Source organism: Tenrec ecaudatus, chromosome 12 (genome assembly GCF_050624435.1).
Source record: "Tenrec ecaudatus isolate mTenEca1 chromosome 12, mTenEca1.hap1, whole genome shotgun sequence".
Lineage (NCBI taxonomy): Eukaryota > Metazoa > Chordata > Mammalia > Afrosoricida > Tenrecidae > Tenrec > Tenrec ecaudatus.
Window position 1 is genome coordinate 24,779,461 of NC_134541.1, and position 19,186 is coordinate 24,798,646.

General features: G+C 50.0%; 1 protein-coding gene across 1 annotated transcript in view; it reads right to left on the reverse strand.

The window, feature by feature from the left end:
* CTNNBL1 (catenin beta like 1) overlaps nucleotides 1–19,186 on the reverse strand; it is a 160,277-nt gene that overhangs the window by 87,907 nt on the left and 53,184 nt on the right. The window contains exons 5-7 of the mRNA XM_075528770.1: nucleotides 16,533–16,628; nucleotides 8,321–8,414; nucleotides 5,831–5,922 (exon numbers count right to left, since the gene is read on the reverse strand). Of these exons, the coding sequence (XP_075384885.1) occupies nucleotides 5,831–5,922; nucleotides 8,321–8,414; nucleotides 16,533–16,628 (282 nt within the window). The remainder of the gene's footprint in view (nucleotides 1–5,830; nucleotides 5,923–8,320; nucleotides 8,415–16,532; nucleotides 16,629–19,186) is intronic.

A 19,186-nucleotide genomic window follows, 5' to 3' on the forward strand; every position in this document is an offset into this window, starting at 1 on the left:
AATCAGATACACCTGCACTCGAGACATGAGCATCCCACTGCCATGTGCGTTACCCGAAGCCAGCGGTTCTCCAACTGTGGGCCCTGGTCCTTGGGCATCATGACAAATTGACGAACGCACTGCAAGGGACTGGACATTTTTGAGAAAATCATGGCGCACATGTTATCTGCTGAACAAGAATTACCGACTGACTTGAGGTGCCCGTGACGCTGGGCGTGGAGGCTGCTGGGAGAAAAGAACTGTGTGCAGATCAGTGTGGAACAGGAACAGGGGTACTTGGTGTTCGGAGGTCTGAGAAGGTGGGGAGTGCCCACAAGTCACTCACATATGTTAGTAAGTAGATGCTTTCCAATTTATACATATATTGGGGTTTTTTTAATGGCAAACAAATTACTAGGACATAAATACTTGTTACGCTGGGGCCTACCTCTTTGGTACATTGGTCTGTTGGGGATGTCTAGACATAGGGGTGCTATGAAAACGGAATTACTGAGGCACTCAGAACACCATGAATGGAGATTGCTTGGGAATTCCCAACTGTAAAGTGGAAGTAATCTGGTCTTTGAGGAGTTACTGTGAGAATTACGTAAGATGAGAGACCCTAGTGCACAACAGGAACTGAGCATTTTTGGGAAGACTGGAATCAGAGGAACCTGGACTAGAAAGCTCAGCTTTGACAGTTACTAGCTATGTGTCCCTGGCAAAATCACCCTGCCTAACCAGATCCCTCTTACGCCAAAGAGACCGAGTTAACCCTTTCTCCTGAGGGCATGTGTCAAGTGACCATTTACACCCAACAGCTGAGTTCTCCTCTCTTGAGCATTTCAGTTTCCCCTGGGAATTCTCCAGCTTTTGCCATGTGACCCTTTTATAGCCAAAGCAGATTTCCTGAAATAAAAAACATCATCTCCTCTATTAAGAAAGCAACAGCAAAACAAATGCCATGAGGCGGGAATCGACTCAGGACATGGTATGACTTGGCTCCAGGATTCCCAGACCCGGAATCTTGCACTGGGAGGGCTGGGATGCTGGAGGGGAGGAGGTACCCAGGGTCTCCAAGGATCTCCCACATCCTTCCCAGGGGGTTCTGGGAATCTTCCCTCATTTTCACCTGGGGATAGCATCATCCACTTCACATCCTTGTTAGCGAGGATGACACATAGTACATGGAAGGCACAGAAGGCTCTGGGCATCATGAGAGTTCACACATGACACTCAGCAGAGGAGTCAGCCACAAGGACAGACACCACCGCACGTCTGAAGCCCGTGGAGAAGAAAGAACAGACACCAGGCCAGGTGGGGCTAGAAAAGTGCTCTCTTATGTCTCACTAAAGCCCGAGGTCACCAAGGAAATGGCATTTCTGTTTAAACCTCAGCCAGAGATGACCACTACCAAGCGTGTGCGTGAAATACCAAGTGGGCAGGTGACAAAGGCATTCAGTCACAAGCAGGAAAGGGGATTTGCTAGCAGAGCAGCCCCTTTGAGTCTGCACATTGAACTGCCGCGGCTTGGTGCTCGTGGGGCTCTCTTCTATCCATGAGCCTGTCGATCCCAAGTCTTTTCAGTTGGCAGAGCAATTACAGAGCCAAGCATAGGTGTTTACTCAGCATGTCCTAGCCTTCCATAAAATTACACTTCACCTTTTGGGGACAGCTGCTTTTTAAAAAAAAGAATGCCTAAGACAAGGATGTTACCACCCGTGGTCAGAAACTACATGTGATTTCTGCAGTCCCCCTCGGGTACCCGCACGGGCAGGGGCAGGGGCAGACCCCGAGCCCGGCACAGCAGGATGGGCTCGCCAACCTCCCACATCTGGTCACAAGGGGCTGAGAACTTGCAACCAGTTAGACACGTAGACCTGTCCTGCCAGTTCTCACTTCATTAAGGCACAGGCAGAACACCCCCAATGTTCCTGAAGCATCAGTTTAACTGGGGGAAATGGGCGTGTGCGCGCGAGTGATTGTAACTGTTTGGGGGTTATTTTCCATAGAACACAACACCCGAATCAGTTGATATTTCCCCCAAACGGAACAGAGATGTGGTGCCTCTCACACTACTGATACGTGCTTGCCTGCTAATGCATTCAATGCAATCATCAGCTAAGGGCTTCTTCTCCACGAGGACCAATCTGCTCTGCTTGCTGGATGAAGAGAGCCACGCGTCTGTCTGTAAGAGCCAGACCCCAGTGAAAACAAGGAGGAGGCCAAGGCTGACATGCCTGCCATCAGTGGGCCACACACTTAATGACCCAAGGGTTACTGAATACCTCTATGACAGGAGTCACTGTGGCAGCGCTCTACGACAGTGGTCTCCAGTCTTTGCCGTGCATCAGAAGCACCTGGAGGCTTGTCGAGACACACACTGTTGGCTTCACCCCCACTCTGTGCAGCTGGAAGGCCCAAGGGGGTCTAACAAGTTCTAGCAAGTTCCTAGGAGCTATTGATGCTGCGTGACAGCAGACCACCTTTTCAAAACCGCCAAAAGGACATGCAAATATGACTGAGACATAGTTTTTGCTCTCAGGTAAATTAAGAATAGTAAAGGCACACCCAATGGAGTGAATGTCTCCCTTACCACTGCCATCGAGTCAATTCTGACTCGTGCTAACTCTACCAGGCAGTGAGGAACTGCCCCCGTGGACTTCGGAACTGACAACTCTTTCCGGTGGCAGAAAGTCTCATCTCCCTCCCGAGGAAAGGCTGGCGGCTCCAAACTGCTAGCCATGTGGTTAGCAGCTCTCCACGTGACCACGACCACCGGGCTCCCTGAACGCCTTCCAGGTGACGGTACTCCCTCCACCGTTCAGCTGAAGAAACAATGCACCTGTGGTGCCATAACCACAAGAAGGGCCTCCAAAAAACATCCCCGTTATTTTTCAAGTCCATTTCCCCACGAGCCTTTTGAAGCCCCCTCGTGTATTTGGATCCACATCTAACTTTCACAAGAGAGCAAGTGGTAATAAATGAAGAGGGATCAGTGCAGGCTGAGGGCAGAGAGTGCTGTTTAAAGGGGACATGAGAAAATTTCCAGAAAATTGGAGCATGGCTCTGTAGCTAACCATCAGTATGGGTTGGGGCGTGGCACTTAATCCAGACCTCAATGTGTAGTGTTCTATCTATGACGAAAGGTGTTATTTCCCTTAAAGTTCTAAACGTCAAATGATGTTAGGGCCATGGCAGAGTAGGGGTTAAAGCTGCCATCAAGTCAATTCTGGCTCACAGCACCCCTAGAGGACAGGGCAGGACTGCCCACTGGGTTTCTAAGGTTGTGCATCTTGACTCGGGTAGAAAGCCTCGCCTTCCTGTGAGCACCCAGAGGTTTTGAACTGCTGATCTTGAAGTTTTGAGCCCAAGGCAAGAACACCACACCACCAAGCTCTTTAACGCTGTGTGTAATTCAGAAACAAAAAAATAAAGGTCATTCCGGTGGGGAAAGTAGCACAGCGCCGACGAAGATAGACGGTCAAAATAACTGTGACCGTGGCGGGGCAGGGGGGAGCTCAGATACCTCATCCATCGCCTGTCAAGCTGATTCTGACCCACGGCAACCACTCCTCCCCGCAGGGTTTCCAGGGCTGAAAGCTGTACAGAAGTAGGCGGCCATGGCTTTCTCTTATGGAGAGGCCGGTGGATGGGAACCATCCTTTCAGTTAGCAGTGGAGTACTTTAACCACTGTGATACCAGGGGGCCTTGGACTAGGTTAAGGGGCTTCAGGAAAAATAGGCAGAGAGAGGGGGGTGGGTGGGATAGGCAGGCTATGCTGGAGAAGGCCTTCAGTACCATCGTAGGTAACATCAGGTTCCTGAACAGACACTGGCAGACTGAAAATGGAATTTTAAATCAATCTGTGGGACTCACCTGTGGGACTTTTCTAAAATAGACCAACATCAGGGACTGGGACAATGGGTCTGGGAATCAGTATTTTTCTGAGTCCTGCAGGCAATCCTGATAACGAACCCCCAACTGAAACTCATTGTAAAATAGACTTTACAACTGAAAAGCGTCATCACATCTGAACCTCAAGAAACCCTGTGAGACTAGAAAGGCAGGAAACACAATCCCAGACAAGTGAAGGGACCAACTGCCTCCAGTCACACAGCTAGTAGGGAGAAAGTCTGATCTGGGTGCAGCCTTCTCGCTGCTGTGCTGCGATGTTGATGTTGACGATGGCAGAGGTGGCGGCGAGCGCTTCCCTGGATCAAGAGGACTCAGAGCAAGGCACTGATTCGGAAGTCATGCCTCCTTGCTGGCCTCACCCGGTGGGGCTTGCTGTCATTCATGCTCCGGCAGCACGTTTCTAAGGGCACTCACTCACTTCCTAGTAAAATAACCAAATAGCATTTTAATGTTTAAATACCCTGGAACCTTAAAAAATCATTTTAGAGACGGCACACCCTATGCCTAAGAGGCAATCACTGGTCTACCAACGGACCCGCTTTATTACAATCATCGGCGCAACAGAACCTGAGCCAAACACCCAAAGGTGTCAATTTTCTTCCTTTTCTGTGCAATTTCAAAAGGCAAGTTAGATTCTGAAAACTGGAACATTACCACACCTTTCAAAAAGCAGAAGAGGTTTAACATTCTGGTCTGATGAAGGATCCTTGAGGAATCCTTGAATCTATATCAAGATTCTCAAGAAACTGAAAAAAAACAAACAAACCCATTTTTAAAAAATTGGTCCCGATTTCACAGAATCAAAATTCTTTTGTATGGTTAAGGTTTGCTTCTCTAAAGTACCCAGACTAACACATTCTAATTCTGGTATATTCCAGTGGCCAGTAAGTGTCAATGCAACTTAATTGGACATTTGATCAATTTCAGAATGAATAAGCTGGTAGAATTTCCTCAATTTCTTAATCACTGACTTGAGTGGTTGAGGGGCAAATTTGAATGAGAGTTGTATTATCTGATCTTCTTATAGGGACAGAAAATATTATCTAGAAGGAAACTCTCACTGCCATGAGCCGGCACTGACTCCTAACCACCCTGTCAGGCAGGGGAGAGCTGCCCCTGCGGGTTGTCGAGATTGTACTTCTTCACAGGAGTAGAAAGCCAGGGTTTTCCCCCATGGAGCAGCAGCTGGTTTCAAACTCCTGACCTTGTGCTTACCAGCCCAATGAATAACCAGTAAGCTATGAGGGCTCCATAAAAAGAAACAGACACTCTCGAGTCAGCCGTTTGGGGACAATCAATTTTCCAATATTACAATAGCTATATACATATACTCTGACTTATCAACTCCACTTCTAGGAATTTATCCTGGAAATAAATTCAACAAGTGTGCAAGCAAAAATAGTCTAGGTTTACAAGGATATGCACTGCATCGTGGTTTCTAACAGTAAAAAAACCATTGCACAATGAGAAATGGTTACGAGTCTGGTACACCCATCCACTGATGTATGAAGCAGCCATTAGTTCAGCAAAACAAACAAACAAACAAACAAACACACAAATGGAGTTGCAACAAAACACTGCATCATTCAGTTCCTGAGACCCTTTGTGCTGCCTGCATGGGAAACTTCCGAACGGAAAAGACAGAACTTCACAGTGGCTCCCTAGGAAGCTGGCCTGGAAGGGATCAGAAGAGGGACTCTGTATCTTTCCTTGTCACATCTTCCACAGCAAAATAATTTGCTTTGACAACATGTTTAAATTATGTTCTGAAATATTAAAGGTTGTCTGTAAAGTCCCTTCCTTGGAAATAAAAAGAACTAGCAAAGAAAGAGGTTAAGAGGTACCGGAACCTTCCCAAACAGAACCATATGGCCCGGGACCATATGCGCTCAGCGCAGAGGTTGGTGCGGCGGCCCTCAAAGCCAGACTTACCTTCAGCCTCTTCAGCAGCCACTGCAGCAGGCCCTGCTGGGCTGCCTCTGTACACATCTCGGGCCGGAACTCAGACATATTTTCCACAATAGCTGAAGGGAAATAAATAATTGATTATTTAGCAGGGCAACTTGGTTTCCAATGGACCAGCTTCCTTCCCCAGATATAACTTGGATGCCTCTCCCCATATCCAAGCTTCCCTCCCAGCCAGATGCTCGGCTGTCATTTTTACATTAACCAGGGAGTTGCTATGGTTTTGGTTTTTGTCTGTTTTTCTTCTTTCTTCAAGGTGTGTTATACTTTACACGGAAAACTCCTGATGGGAATGATCGAAATCATCTAAGCATCTCTGGTGACTCTCTGCTAATCGGGAGCAGCTCACTGAGCAGGGATCCCAGCCCTGTAGCTACAGAGGCAGACCTCAGGGAAAAGTCAAAAACAAAACCAGCAGATAGAAACCCGCTGCTGCCCAGGTGAGCTCTTCTTTCCTGAATCGTCCACTTTCGGTTCTCCTTTTCAGATTCTTTTTTTCATCTGCCAGCCAGGACACTGCACAGGGGGCAAGCATGGTCTTTTGCAATTTAATAAAATGACAGAGTCCAGGCTGGCTGAGGTGCCTACCAGGTGGTTAGAGGCAAATGGGGGTCTGGCTAACTCCCAGAGCAGCCAAAGTGCTGTTTACTGTAAACATTTAAAATAGGAGGCAAGAAACAGCAAGACAAGAAAGGTAATTCCATGAGAGCCTCGAATAAGAAATTCCCTCTGGTCTCACCTTTCATTTCCTCAAGGCTCCTTCTGTTCCAGAACCTAGGGGAGATCCTACACATTACAAGGAAGCTTCGGTTCTGTGTTCTCTGAACACATCACGTCTGCGCCATGAAGGAGGAAGGAAGGGCTGAAGAAATGACCACACTTCCGATCTTCTTCCTCACGCCCTCTCCATGTCAGCCTTGCAATGGCATGGCAAAGAAGGCCTGGGCAGGGGTGCAGCAGAGACCCCTGACAGAGGAGAATCATCCCAACACCCTTAATTAGAAAAGAAAGGTGTGGGGGGGAGAATCAGCAACTCGTCGACTCTGATCTCCTGTGCCTTTATCTTTTCTTCCTCTTCTGCGTACACTTCAGATGGCTTCCTGTTGGCCCCCAAGAATAAACCACCAACTTCTTGTCTTCCATGATCTGGATGAATGTAGTCCTCCCGCCTCCCCGCAGCCAAAGCTCATTTCTAAGCCTGCCTCAAAGCTCATTCCCGTGCATGGCTCCCAGACTTTGCAGCTGCCGCTCCCCTGCCCAAGGCCCCTCCTCACACTTCTGCACTTGTCAACAGCACCTGTCTCCATCATATTCGGTCCCAGTCCGCTACCTGCTCCTAGCCAGCAATTTAGAGAGCCCCCTCTTTATTCCACAGGGCCTTTCCTTCGCCCGTGAAGCCTTTCGTCACTGTGCACTGTCCTTCCTTTCTGTCTGAGGCATCTGCAATCTGCCCGGCGCCTAGCACAGTGTCTGGCCAACGCAGCCGCTCAATGGGGGCAGAGGGGACTTAGTCTCCTGAGTGGTTGGCAGATGGCCGAGATGCAACGACACGAGATCTGGGCACACTGCGAGTCCACGGCTTTCTCCACGACAGCAGGCAACCCCCTTTTTATTAACAGTCAGTTAAGACTTTGATAAGCTTGCTGCCAGCACAATCCAGCTAACATATGGTTAGCTCTAGCCAGCCAGTGCCGACTCCCAAATGATGGCTTGCTGGGCTCTCTCTTCTCTTAGCTCCGCGGCACTACATCTCGCCCTTCTTTAGGATAATCCTAAGTGAGGAGAGGCCGGACTACAAGAGGAATCTGTGGTAAACACAAAGGAGCGGGGCGAAAATCTAATCTCATCAACATTTCTGCTTCCACCGGGCCTCATCCATTTCTCGCGCTCTGCTTACAGATATGTCACCGCTAGTTTTATAAGACAGCGACAGGCGATAAAGAGGACTACCGAAAGGCACGGTTTTAAAGAGGCCATTGGCTCGGCAACTTCGCAACGGTTGGGGCTAGGGAAACTGGAGGAGGGAGAGGAGACCGCTAGAGAGGAAGCTGCTGGAACGAGCAGACGCTGAAAGGCGGGCAAGATGTCAGCTCACAGTTGAACCCGCCAGTGGCACCCACGAGAGGGAACCGGTCTCTTTTCCAAATAAAGCCTCTGACAAAACTACACAGTGACAGTGCAGGAAAAGCCCACACGGAGGGAGACCTTTAAAACTACAATATTCCTTTACCCAAAGCAAAAATGGAAAAAAAAAATGCACACTGCAAAGACCTGCTAAAGAGACACCTGTGATTTGTGCCTGAGGGTAAACAAAGCCGAGGCTCCATGCGCAGTGTAGGTGCGGAGGAAAGGCCCCGCCCTGCTGCCAGCTGTCATGATGGAGGAACCTAGGTGGCCACCTAGGCGCCCAAAACAAGCGCTGAGGGCCCCAGGGATTATCGGGTCCCCTCTGCTCACCCAGAGTATTGTGGACCCCATCTGCTTCTTCTTTCACAGACTCATCCAGGCGCTCCAAATTCTGCACCAGCAGCGCGACTACCTGCCCGTCCACCTTCAAGAGCAGAAGCAAAGGCAAAAGGAGAGAGGGCACAGCATCACAAAACAGCCCGCCATGTCCCCACCCCTCACACCGACTTCTCCACTACTCTTCTCTTTCTGTCTCTCAGATTGGCTTTCCATGCACATATTGATTCCTGACACTGATTGTAATCCCCTCCGATGTACAGCACTTTCCCCACTCGCCCCCATGTTTGCTGATCCCAGTCCTTCGTTCCTTCGTGGGTTCACACCTGGACAAATGACGCCCTTTGGATATCCTTTGGTGTGCCTGATGGTTCTACCGAATGCATTCCTCCCTGGTGCTAGAAAGCCATGGCTTTCTAGGCCCTGGGAGTTCATTTCTAGGGTGACTAAGGGCCCAAGTCTCAAGGACTCTGCCGGTCTCTGATCAGACCAGTGAGCCTAATCTTGTCTCTGATCAGACCAGTGAGCCTAATCTTGTCTCTGATCAGACCAGTGAGCCTAATCTTTCGTCTGGTTGGGTTTTGTTTTCCCCCCAGTCAGCAGAGGTAGCCGGACCCCAGTGAGTTCACCGGGCTTCAGGGTCGCAGAGGCTGCCTGCACATGACCCAGGAGGGCTCTGGACTACCTGCTTCCTTGCTGCTTGGGTTTTCTTCACTCCTCTTTGCTCCAACCTGTCCCTTACCCAGCTACTTGCCAGCCTTCGAGACCCAGGTGCTCCCCCACAAAGGAGGATACAGAATTTTGTGAGCTGTGATGGCAGTTGACGGGGTGTCCCGAGCCCGGGCCATGGCCCAGCAACTCATCCCTTCCAGGGGTGTGGCTGTGGCTACTGCACTCTGTGCGCGGCTACACTCGTGGAGGTATGTACGACATGTGTCAAGGCGAGGGCAAGTCAAAACACATTGCTACTGGGGCTCCGCTTCACACGCGTGCAGGTTCATGCTAAGCCAAGCGTGTTTAGGCACGTCTCTGTGATCAGCGGGCAGCTGCGGACAAGTTCTCGCATCAACAGGCTTGTCTCTGTCTCACTATCCAACCATCCCAGTGCCAGCAAGTGGATTTGGACTTAGGCTGCAAAGCCCTACGGGAGCAGTTAGCCTGCCTCATCCTTTCTCCCTCACAGAGCGAGTGGGTGTTCTTGAACCACCAACCTCACGGTTAACATCCAACGCTGTGCTAAAACCCCAAACTCACTGCCTAAAGTGCTTTTAAAAAGGAAAAAAAAGGTGCTGTGTGAAGACGAGCTAGCCCAGTGGAAGCCCAGGCCAACTGCTGGGGTGCGTTGTTTTTAAACAGGTGCCGTGAGTCAGAACGAGGGTGAGGCCTAGCACACTTTCTGTTTCATCTTTATAACGCCATCCCATTTTGGAAGTGTGAAGCGAAAGAGCACCCTGATTATGCAGGTTTTGTTAGGCTAAAAGCTAAAAGTAAAACCAGGCTTCCAGCCTCTAAGATGAAATCATGCTTCTACGAATTCCTGCTCCCTTCGGTGCACGATTTGGGTTCTTAGAGATGCTGCTCGCAGGGAACCATGGGCCCACAAAGGCACACCTTCCTCTGTTATCCAGGAAGTGCATCTCCCTGGTGGACTTCTAGGTAGGAAGCCAATAAGGAAACTGGTGTCTGAACAGAAACGAATCTGCTGCATATCCCGGTGTATCCGGAGGTTCTCCCTTAAGAATCGGGACTGCATTGCACAGGTGAGATGGAATGTGTGCTCTGCCTCACCCTGGTTCTGACGCACAACCAAAACCCCGGGCGGCGACTCGTTGGGAACCGTTCTTCAAAGTCTAATGCAATGCTACCCAGAGCAGACACTCAGAGAAGGTGCTGGATGTAAACCACCAGGACACTTAGGTGGGCGTTATAACTGCGTCTTCCCGTGCATCACTCCACTTGCCCCCGTGCCGTCCTCACAGCTCTTACAGGTGAGACAACACAGGTTCAGAGGCGCTAATTAACCCGGCTAAAGTCACAAAGCAGGTGGCAGGGCTGACCAACTCCCAGACTCTATGTGTCCCCATTAGGGTCGACCACCTCAGTATCAGAAGGGGCGAGAAAAGGATGTGCTCTCACCTAACGGACGCTTCGTGAGCATCTGTGTGCAAGGCCATCCACCAGGCCAGCTTGACACACTTCAAACCAGCCTGAGGGTGGAGGGCGATGGCCAGGAGGGGCGCTCTAGAAACAAGGCCTCTCGTCTTTCTGGGCGAGACTCAAGGGAAGTATCAGGACAAAGCGAAAATGACTAGCTAGTTTGTGATACCTTTACAGCCAGGGGTGAGTTAGACCGGAAGATGGTCTCTTGGGGGACGTGGGGGGCGGGAGGAGACACGACCCTGGTCCCAGAGAAGAGCCCACAGACATACGTGGGAGTGGCTGTCCCCTTACACAAGGAGGTAGACGATCTCGCCCTCACATCTTGCAGCCACGAGAGCTTCACCAAAGAAACCCAACTGCAATGCTGCCCTTCACTAATTGGACGATTTGTGTGTTGAGAGAAAACGGCAAATCATCCAGGGAAAATATGAACTATGTCACAGTCTGTTTGCCTCCAATTCACCCCGATCGACTTGGAAGCTCCCTCCATGCACACGCAGCGGACTCTGCAGTCCACCGGGCCTCCCAAGGCCTCCGGGTCTGCAAGCTGCTTCACAGGTTTCGATTGCTTAGTGCCGCTCCATCTGCACGACTTTATTTACTTTCACTTTCCTCCTGCTTGAGCCTGAGTTACGTTTCTCCCCTCTGCGGTCTGGACAGTGGCAGGGACAGTGGCAGTGAGCCACGCGCTCAAACCCCGGAGCTGAATGGCTGTGGGTAGATAATGGGTGTCAGGCTAGAGGGGAAGCAGCTTGCTCGCTCTGGAAATCAAACTTCTTACAGGCAGCCTCTTGAAGCTTGCAGAGTGTGAAACTTTACATTTAGCTGGGTTAAATGCAAGTTTATCTGATTGCAGGAAGGCCAAAAGCAGTCAAATTATATTTAGCTCAGAAAGCCCTTGGAAAAACAGTTCCATTATGCAAAGCTCTGGCTATTGCCTAAGAAGAAGCACAAATTAGCATTCTATCCCGTTTGCTCTAACCCCTAGGCTGGGCCTTCATGCCTACTTTGGAGGTGGGGGGGCGGGGCTTGTGACTCTGTTTCAGACTAGAAACAAGTCCTGCTCAGGGATTAAAGCACCAGGCAGAAAAAGCAACCCTGTCCTTGAAAGTTAGGACCATGTCACCTTTGACGGTTTCTGAGAAGACAGTAGTTACTTCTGCTTGTGAGTGGGGTTCCTAGGCAACATTCAGCCAGATGTTGTTGAGGCAAAGTTCAAGGGCAGCAGACAGAGCCTTTTCCACTGGACCAAAAGGATGGACACAAGGCAGGAGGGTGGGTGGTGTTGGTGGAGGGTGTTGGAAGGAATGCTGTTTTTTCTGTCTGCTCCAATCTACCTATTAAGTTTTCTCAAGATTTAGTTTGTCCATTTACCAGAGCTCCAGAAACTTCATATTAAAGCAAAAGCTACCACCTTGAATCTTAATCAAGCAATATTTTTTGAGGATGCATATGATAGTATCCAACCAAACTAAACAAGCCCAGTGTCAAGTCGATTCTGACTCACAGAGGGACCTCACATAAAAGTTTCCAAGGGCATGGATCTCTACGGTAGCAGAGAGCCTCATCTTTCTCCCAGAGGAGTAGCAGGTGGGTTTGAACAACTAATCCTTTGCTTAGCAGTCCAATGCTTACCTGACAAGTGTCACCAGGGCTCGGTTGTGGTTGTACGATCATCATGTAAAAGGTAGAGACTTGTTTACAACCTGCCTAATCATATTTTATCATTTAGAGGGCAATTTTGGAAGTTGACATCTCTACTGGATTTAACAAGAATCAAAAACTTAATATGATGGCCCACATCTCATCATTCATCCAGTTGTCTGAGCTACAACCAAAAGTCTTGATTCTTCTCTTCTTGACCTCTCTATTCAAAGACAGCTCAAATCCCCCTCCTCAGCCCACTTCCACTCTCTGGTCCATGCCACCACACCCTCAACTTGGATATAAAATCCTAATTTGCCCCCCTGCTTCTACTCTTGCTCCTCTGATCCGTTATCCACACAGCTGCCAGACCACATCACAGCTCCCTTACAATCATCTAATTACTCCCTTCACACTGGGCATTTCATACCAACTTCTTATCAAAGTCTACATAAGCTTTCTACATTTTATTATTTTTTTAAAGCCTCATCTTTATTCCATGAAGCAGCTGATAGTTTCAAACTGCTGACCTTGTGGTTACTAGCCCAATGTGCAACCCACTACAGCACCAGGGCTCCTACCTTACATTTCAAACTCCTACACTTGTCCTTTCAACAACTTCATTGCTCTTTTCCATAGAAGCTAGTACCTTTTATGTTGTGTATTAAGGTAACATTTTATTTCCTTACAACATCATTGATATTATTATTTTGGGGGTGTGTGTGTCTTATGTCTCCTTTTACGGACCAGAAGTCTTCCCGTAAATCTTGCCTGATATACGCACAGGGACCTCCGGACTCCACTGAGTCCAGGTGTGACAGTGAAGGCCTGTGGTGGTGGCTGCTCCTCCCTCTGCTGGCTTCAAGACCCAGCCAGACTCCTCACATCCACTGACGTCTCCCCCAGAGGCCATTGTCAACATGAGCACCTTGCACTCCTTGCTTTTTCTCTCTCATGGGTGATGGCTCCGTTCTCATTCCCACAGAAGCTTGCGTCTCTTACAGACATTCTCAATACGTTACCTTGTGTTATCAATTCTTATTGCATCCTTTTAAAATTAAAAAAACAAAACAAGCCCCCCCCCCCAATTTCCTATCTTTGCATATTCCATTTAGGCCTGCAACTTCTGGTGGTGTCGGTTAAGCACTGGGCTTGTTGGGGAAGCACTGAACTGCGACACACAGGGTCGGTGGTTTAAACCCCCAGTCACTCTGCAGGAGAAAGACGAGGGTGTCTGCCCCCATAAAGATTGACAGCCTCAAAACAAACAAACAGACAGACAAATAAAAAAGGTTGACAGCCTCAGAAACCTTATAGTAGAGTCACTATGAGTCTGAATCAGCTCATGGTGGAGCGTTTTTCTGGGTTTGCCACCCTGTGAAGTAGCTGTCTCGTGCTCTGTACACAGCTGTCGTTCAGAAACATCTCACTGTGTGGAAGATGACACCTGTAAGCTTACCCTGAAATGTCTAAGGTGCTTCTGGAGTCCAGGCATAATACCTTTATAACAAAAATAGCCAACATTCCTTGGGTGTTTCATTCTGAGTCAGGTACAGTTCTAAAGACTTACTTAAAATTGTCTTACTTTAGCTTTGCTCTGTATGTTAGAGACTATCGTTGGCCCCATGTTACATAGGAAAAAAAATTGAGCACAAAATGCATAGGTAAGTGATAGAGCCACAACTTAGACCATGCCTCTGGCGGGAATCACACTCAGCAAAAATGAGCTTATCCACAGGTGTCTATAACCCACCTACAGGCTCAAGTTAGGCTTGAAAGAGGGAGTGCGAGGATTCCAGGAAGCCAATATAAACATGTCATGCCAACCCAGAGGCAGAGTGGCATGGAGCAGTCAAGCACATGACGAATTATGGGGACCATCCTATAGAAAAATGACTCCAATTAGATCCGTATCCCCAAGGACTCCAAGCCTTTTTCAGACAATCACTGACAGAGCACCGCCGGGACCCCGCTCACTCTCGGCTTCCCAGGTCCCCCCGTCAGTGTGTTGCAGGGCCCAAATACACGCTGCTTTGCCTACGTGACAGCAGTGGCTATCACCTAAAATGTAAAACTTACAGCTCCCGGAGAAGGCCAGGACAGCTCTGCTTCCCCACAAATGCGCTGCTCTATTGCTTAGCACGTCCAACTGGGAAACAGACCCTGGCAGTCACTGCAAAGTGCACCCTGCATCAATTCTGCTCCGCGCCCGCTAGCCTCTGCTCGGCAGTCCCAGGCCTCGCTCGGATACTGGCCCCAAATTAAAACCACGAGGACAATTCAAGCCTTGTCAGATTGAGAATACTTATCGGATTTCTTCCTGAATGTAGCGCGAGGCAGTAAAAAATGGAAGACCACCCACTTGCGCTGACCTTTAATCTGCACTGACGTAGTCTGACTGGCTGCAGACGAATAAGTACGACACTGGAGTTCAGAAATGCTCGACTGTTTGTGATTCACACCAGACCTGGCAGCATAAAGCTATGAGTCGAAATCTTAAAATAGTAATATTAATAATAAAACACTCTGCACGACAACCAGCAAACCCTGTACAGCAGCTACTTAATGGCTCCCCAGGCTGAGGACAAATTGTTGTTGTTTTTTTCCGTACAAACAATAAAATCTCTAAGATCCAGCTTTTGTCGGTGGGCTTGGCAACATGGAAAACACAAAGGGGACTTTGTGAGCACCTCTGTCTCCGGGCCGTGTTGCAAGCAGCAGCCAGGCTGGCTGTTCCCGGCTCTCTGCCTCCTCTATTCACACAAGCAAAGGATGGTAATTAAAATCAGCCCGGGGACCTGGCGGGAAGCTTCGTCAGGGCCACTGTAATTAACCTCTGGAAGGTAAGACTGCACAGATGACACTGCGGGGACATAGGGAGGGAGCAGGGGCCACAGCCTGCCTTCAGATGCTCCTCAAACCACAAGGACACCCCCAACATCACCCTTTTCTCTCGGCACAGTTGTTCAGAGGAAATAAAGGCCTAGAATTCTATACAAGTGGCAGCCCTCTCCAGGAAAGGGCTTGAAAGGAAAACGGCCATAGAAATGTTCATCAAGCTCAGTCACAGATGGCCCTGCTGGGTTCCGGCTGCACACGCCGTACGAGCCAGTTCTTCATATCCAGTGGGTTCGTGACCCCGTCATTCACAGCAAATGCCAGCAGTGGGCATGGCACATGGGGCTCTCTCGGGTCGAGAACCTTTAGCAAGAAAGGGCGAAGGGGTTCTCATGCTTCTGAAGGCCTCGGCGTCATTTGGGGCACCACAGTCCCACCGATTCTGACGCGGAAGGTCTTGGGGGGGGGAGGGGGAACCAGGAAAGCAACCTAATGAGCAGCTCAGGTGCTTCCAATGCAAGTAGAATCTCTGATACTCTGCAAAACGCACCAACACCGGCGCTCACTAACGCACTTACCTGATGGTAGAGACCAGGTGAGGTGGAGGGGATGGGGAGAGAATCATTGGGGTCTTGAGGAGGGTGACAGCTTGGTGGGTGGACAGAACACCAAATGATGTGTCAGAGACCAGATCCCCTCTGCCACTGGCCAGGGCGGGGCCCTTCACGGCTCTCAGATAGCCGTGTGAGAGGGGCTCTGGTGTGGTAGGGACAGGCGTGGCGGGGACCGGCTGGGTGGCCAAGGCGAGGCTTCCTATTCATTTCTGCATGAGCATATCCTCACCCATCAGCCTCCATTAGACTCGATGGGGCCTGGTGGGGCAGGCGCTGGCTCGCACACTGCCTCCTTCCTATTGGCTGCTCCCTGGGACAACAGTCGGGGAGGATTTCAGGGCCTGGCTCAGCCCCCACAGAAGGCGTCAGCTGGGCCTGCCTGCTACAGGCAGGGACTGCGGCTCTGGCCTGGCTGAGCGGTCTAGTGAATGCTCCCGTGAATGTCCTGATTCCTCTCTGCCTGCGAATCTGTAGGTAAATCATAACGTCCGTCTCTCCACCCTGCCCCCTTGGGATCAGGAACCCTGGAAGAGAAAGCAAGTGCCTGGGAAAGTGCTTTGTGAGAAGGTGAAGAGCAACACATGGTGGAGGGGGGAGCACAGGCACCTGGAGGCCAAGGGCACCCAGGCTCAAGTGCCCGCTGTGCCAGGGCCATACCATGTTGCCTCTCTGAGCTTCAGCTCCGAGGCTGTGCATGGAAATGGCCTCGGTGATACCCGTCTGAGCTGCTCTTGGTGAAGGATGAGAAAGGGCTTGCCGACAGCAGGTGTCTATTCTAGGCCTCGACAACCCCTCACCCAACAGAACCCCAAGTGGAGTGCCTCACTTAGGGGTACAAATCTTACTCTCAGCATCCCGGGCTGCTCACAGACCGCTCCCCAGGTGGCGGTACCCAGTGCCACCGCCCTTGCTGGCTAAGCCTGACGCAAACCCACAGCGCCCCGACTTACCAGAGCGTCGATGAGGACCTCCGCCCCCTCTTCACTCTCATGGAGGGTGTCAATGTCTGTGAACTCCTGAAGCAAATCCACCACTGCTATGGACACATGTGGACACTGTTAAGGAAAGCGCATGCGGACCGTCGCCCCACCTACATTGGGTGGGAGTCTCTGGGTCCTTTCTTTCTCCTTGTCCATCGCTCCGTCGCCGTTCATCTGTGAGTAAGCGCCAGGTTTACGAGCACCTCTTCTGCAGGGCCCTTGCCCCCGTGGGTGCTCGATACGGGTGGGTCACAGACCCACTTTCTTTCTGCTGCCTTCCCGGCGACTTACTCCTGGGGTTCGCTGCCCTTTCCAGCATTTTCAGAACTTTGGATAGCTCACTCAGGTCTCCTTTCCCGTGATATATAGGCCAGCACCCTTAACCTTGCCTTGTAATTTAAATTCATAAAGCGCTAGCTACTCTCAACTACCTAGCACAGTCTGGCTTCAGAGGCAGTGATGACGCCCGAGAGGAGAAGGCTGGCGTTGGCAAGGGGGGCTTCAGAGCCCAGGGCCTGATAAAACGGGTTTAGAATGTCGAGGAGAGGGTTTACCCTGGACAAGCCCTAGGCCCACCAACCCTTTCCTAAAATACCGCAAGACTGAGGACACAAATGGACAACAATTGAGAATGAAGCACTAGGCAAAAACAAACACTTGCACAAACAAAAACAAAAACGGGGAGAAATAAAGTTAAAGAGCAAGGAAAAGCGCAGGCGAGAGAAGCAGCAGCCGTTTGGAAACTGGAAGCGGAGCTCTATTTGTAAGGATCTTTCCTTCCACCCAGCCCCCCTACCCCCACTCCCCACACACAGACTGGACTGGATGGCGATGAGCTGGGGTTTGTACTGTGAGGGTGACAAGGGAATGCTGAGCCTCAGCGTCTTTGTGAACAAAATGAGCACATTAGACACAAAACACACACCACAGGCAACAACCAGGTGTGACAAAGGAGGGGTGCAGAGAGCAGGAACAACAGACACCTGGGAAGCGAGCAATAAAACCAGGCGGGAAATCAGGGTGACGGGATTGAGGGTTGGTCAGAAAAGCTGGGGGCAGGTATGCTAGGAAGTCAGACCACAGGAACAAAACCGGAGAGATGGCAAGGTCCACATGGAGGGGGAGGGAAGGGGAGGGGCAGGACTCCAATTATGTGAAGAAAAGAACCATTTGGAGAAGGGGAGGGTTGGGAGGGCGGGTTAGTACACTTCACAATAGTTACCAGCCACCTTTGGGGTGTGTGTGTTTCATCAGAATGACCCTTTTTAAGGATGCAAAGGAAGGGGCTGACAGGGTGGGACATGTCTGAAAGAGCCATAGTCAAAGAGCGGCAGCCGGCTGGGGCTCAGGGGCCTTGTCATATACATGGTGAGCCTTTTCTGCCCCAGAAGTAGCCCACAACTAGCCATGCAATCTTGTGCAGACCCCTCACTCCCTCGCAGCCCAGTCTCCTCATCTGTAGCATGGTCTCTGTCCAGCCTCTCTCAGAGGACCTACAGGGGAGAAATGAGGCCGTGTGTGTCCAAAAGCCACACAGATCAAAACCCTCGGCCACAGGGAAGCAGAGGAGTAAAGGGTCTCAGTCAAGTCTTCCCACCGAGTGGCCCAAACCTTTACCATTGCTTTTGTCTCCCGGAAAGCCTCTAAAATATAAGCCTACAGCGGCGTGGTCCTATCGTTCTGGGTCAAATTTTGTCTTTCAGAGATGCTGCAGCCATGCAGATTGATCAAGACTTTTGCTGTTGTTTTTTATTGAGTCTTTAAGGTCTTGTGGGCCAGGTGTAAGATGTGTCTGATTCGACCTATACCATACTCAAAAACCTGTCACAGGAACATTTTTTAAAGGGGGGTGAGGGTGGGGGAGGAGGTCTACAATGGTGGTGACTGTATATAGGAATAGGAGAAATGTCCAAGATTTACTAAGAAAAGCATTTTCTTAGACTGTTACAGGGGATTTCCTTACCTACTTTTCTGTCTCAGTTGAAAAGACAAAAAAGAAATCAGCTATTGACTGGGTGTGATATGCATCTCATCAACCATAGCTGATTTTATATAAATTCCATCTTACACACACACACACACACACACACACACACACAAAGAAAAATACCCAAGACAATCCCCCTACCGCCGCCCCCGCCCCCCCCCCCCCGCAGCATTTCAGCAAGTCAATAATGAGTCCAGAATTGTAATAATCAACTCTGGACTAATGTGATGTGACCCAGAAGACAGAGGCTGTTTGAGGACCAGGAAGAGGAGTGAGAGCCGGAACTAAAGATGGACAGACACATCCTCATTCCTGATGAGAACATTCAGCCTGGGCTGCCTCCCATCCTGTATTTCTTGCCTAGCAGCTGATGGGCATGGGTGATAGGTTTTTCCACTGTAGTTACAATTTCATTTCACCAAGTAAAAGGCTCTTCCGTCCAAGTCTAATAGGAAAACAGAGAGCCTGTCTCTCCGTGAATTACTAAAACACAGTTTTTGATAGCCTATTTCGTCATGTCGAGTGGAAAGGCCTCCCACCTCACTCCCCCTGCACCTGTCCACCACTGGGGTCATAGCTAGTACCCTAACAGGTAAAGGAGAGAAGGTCAGCTGGGCACAAATGGTTCCTGACACAC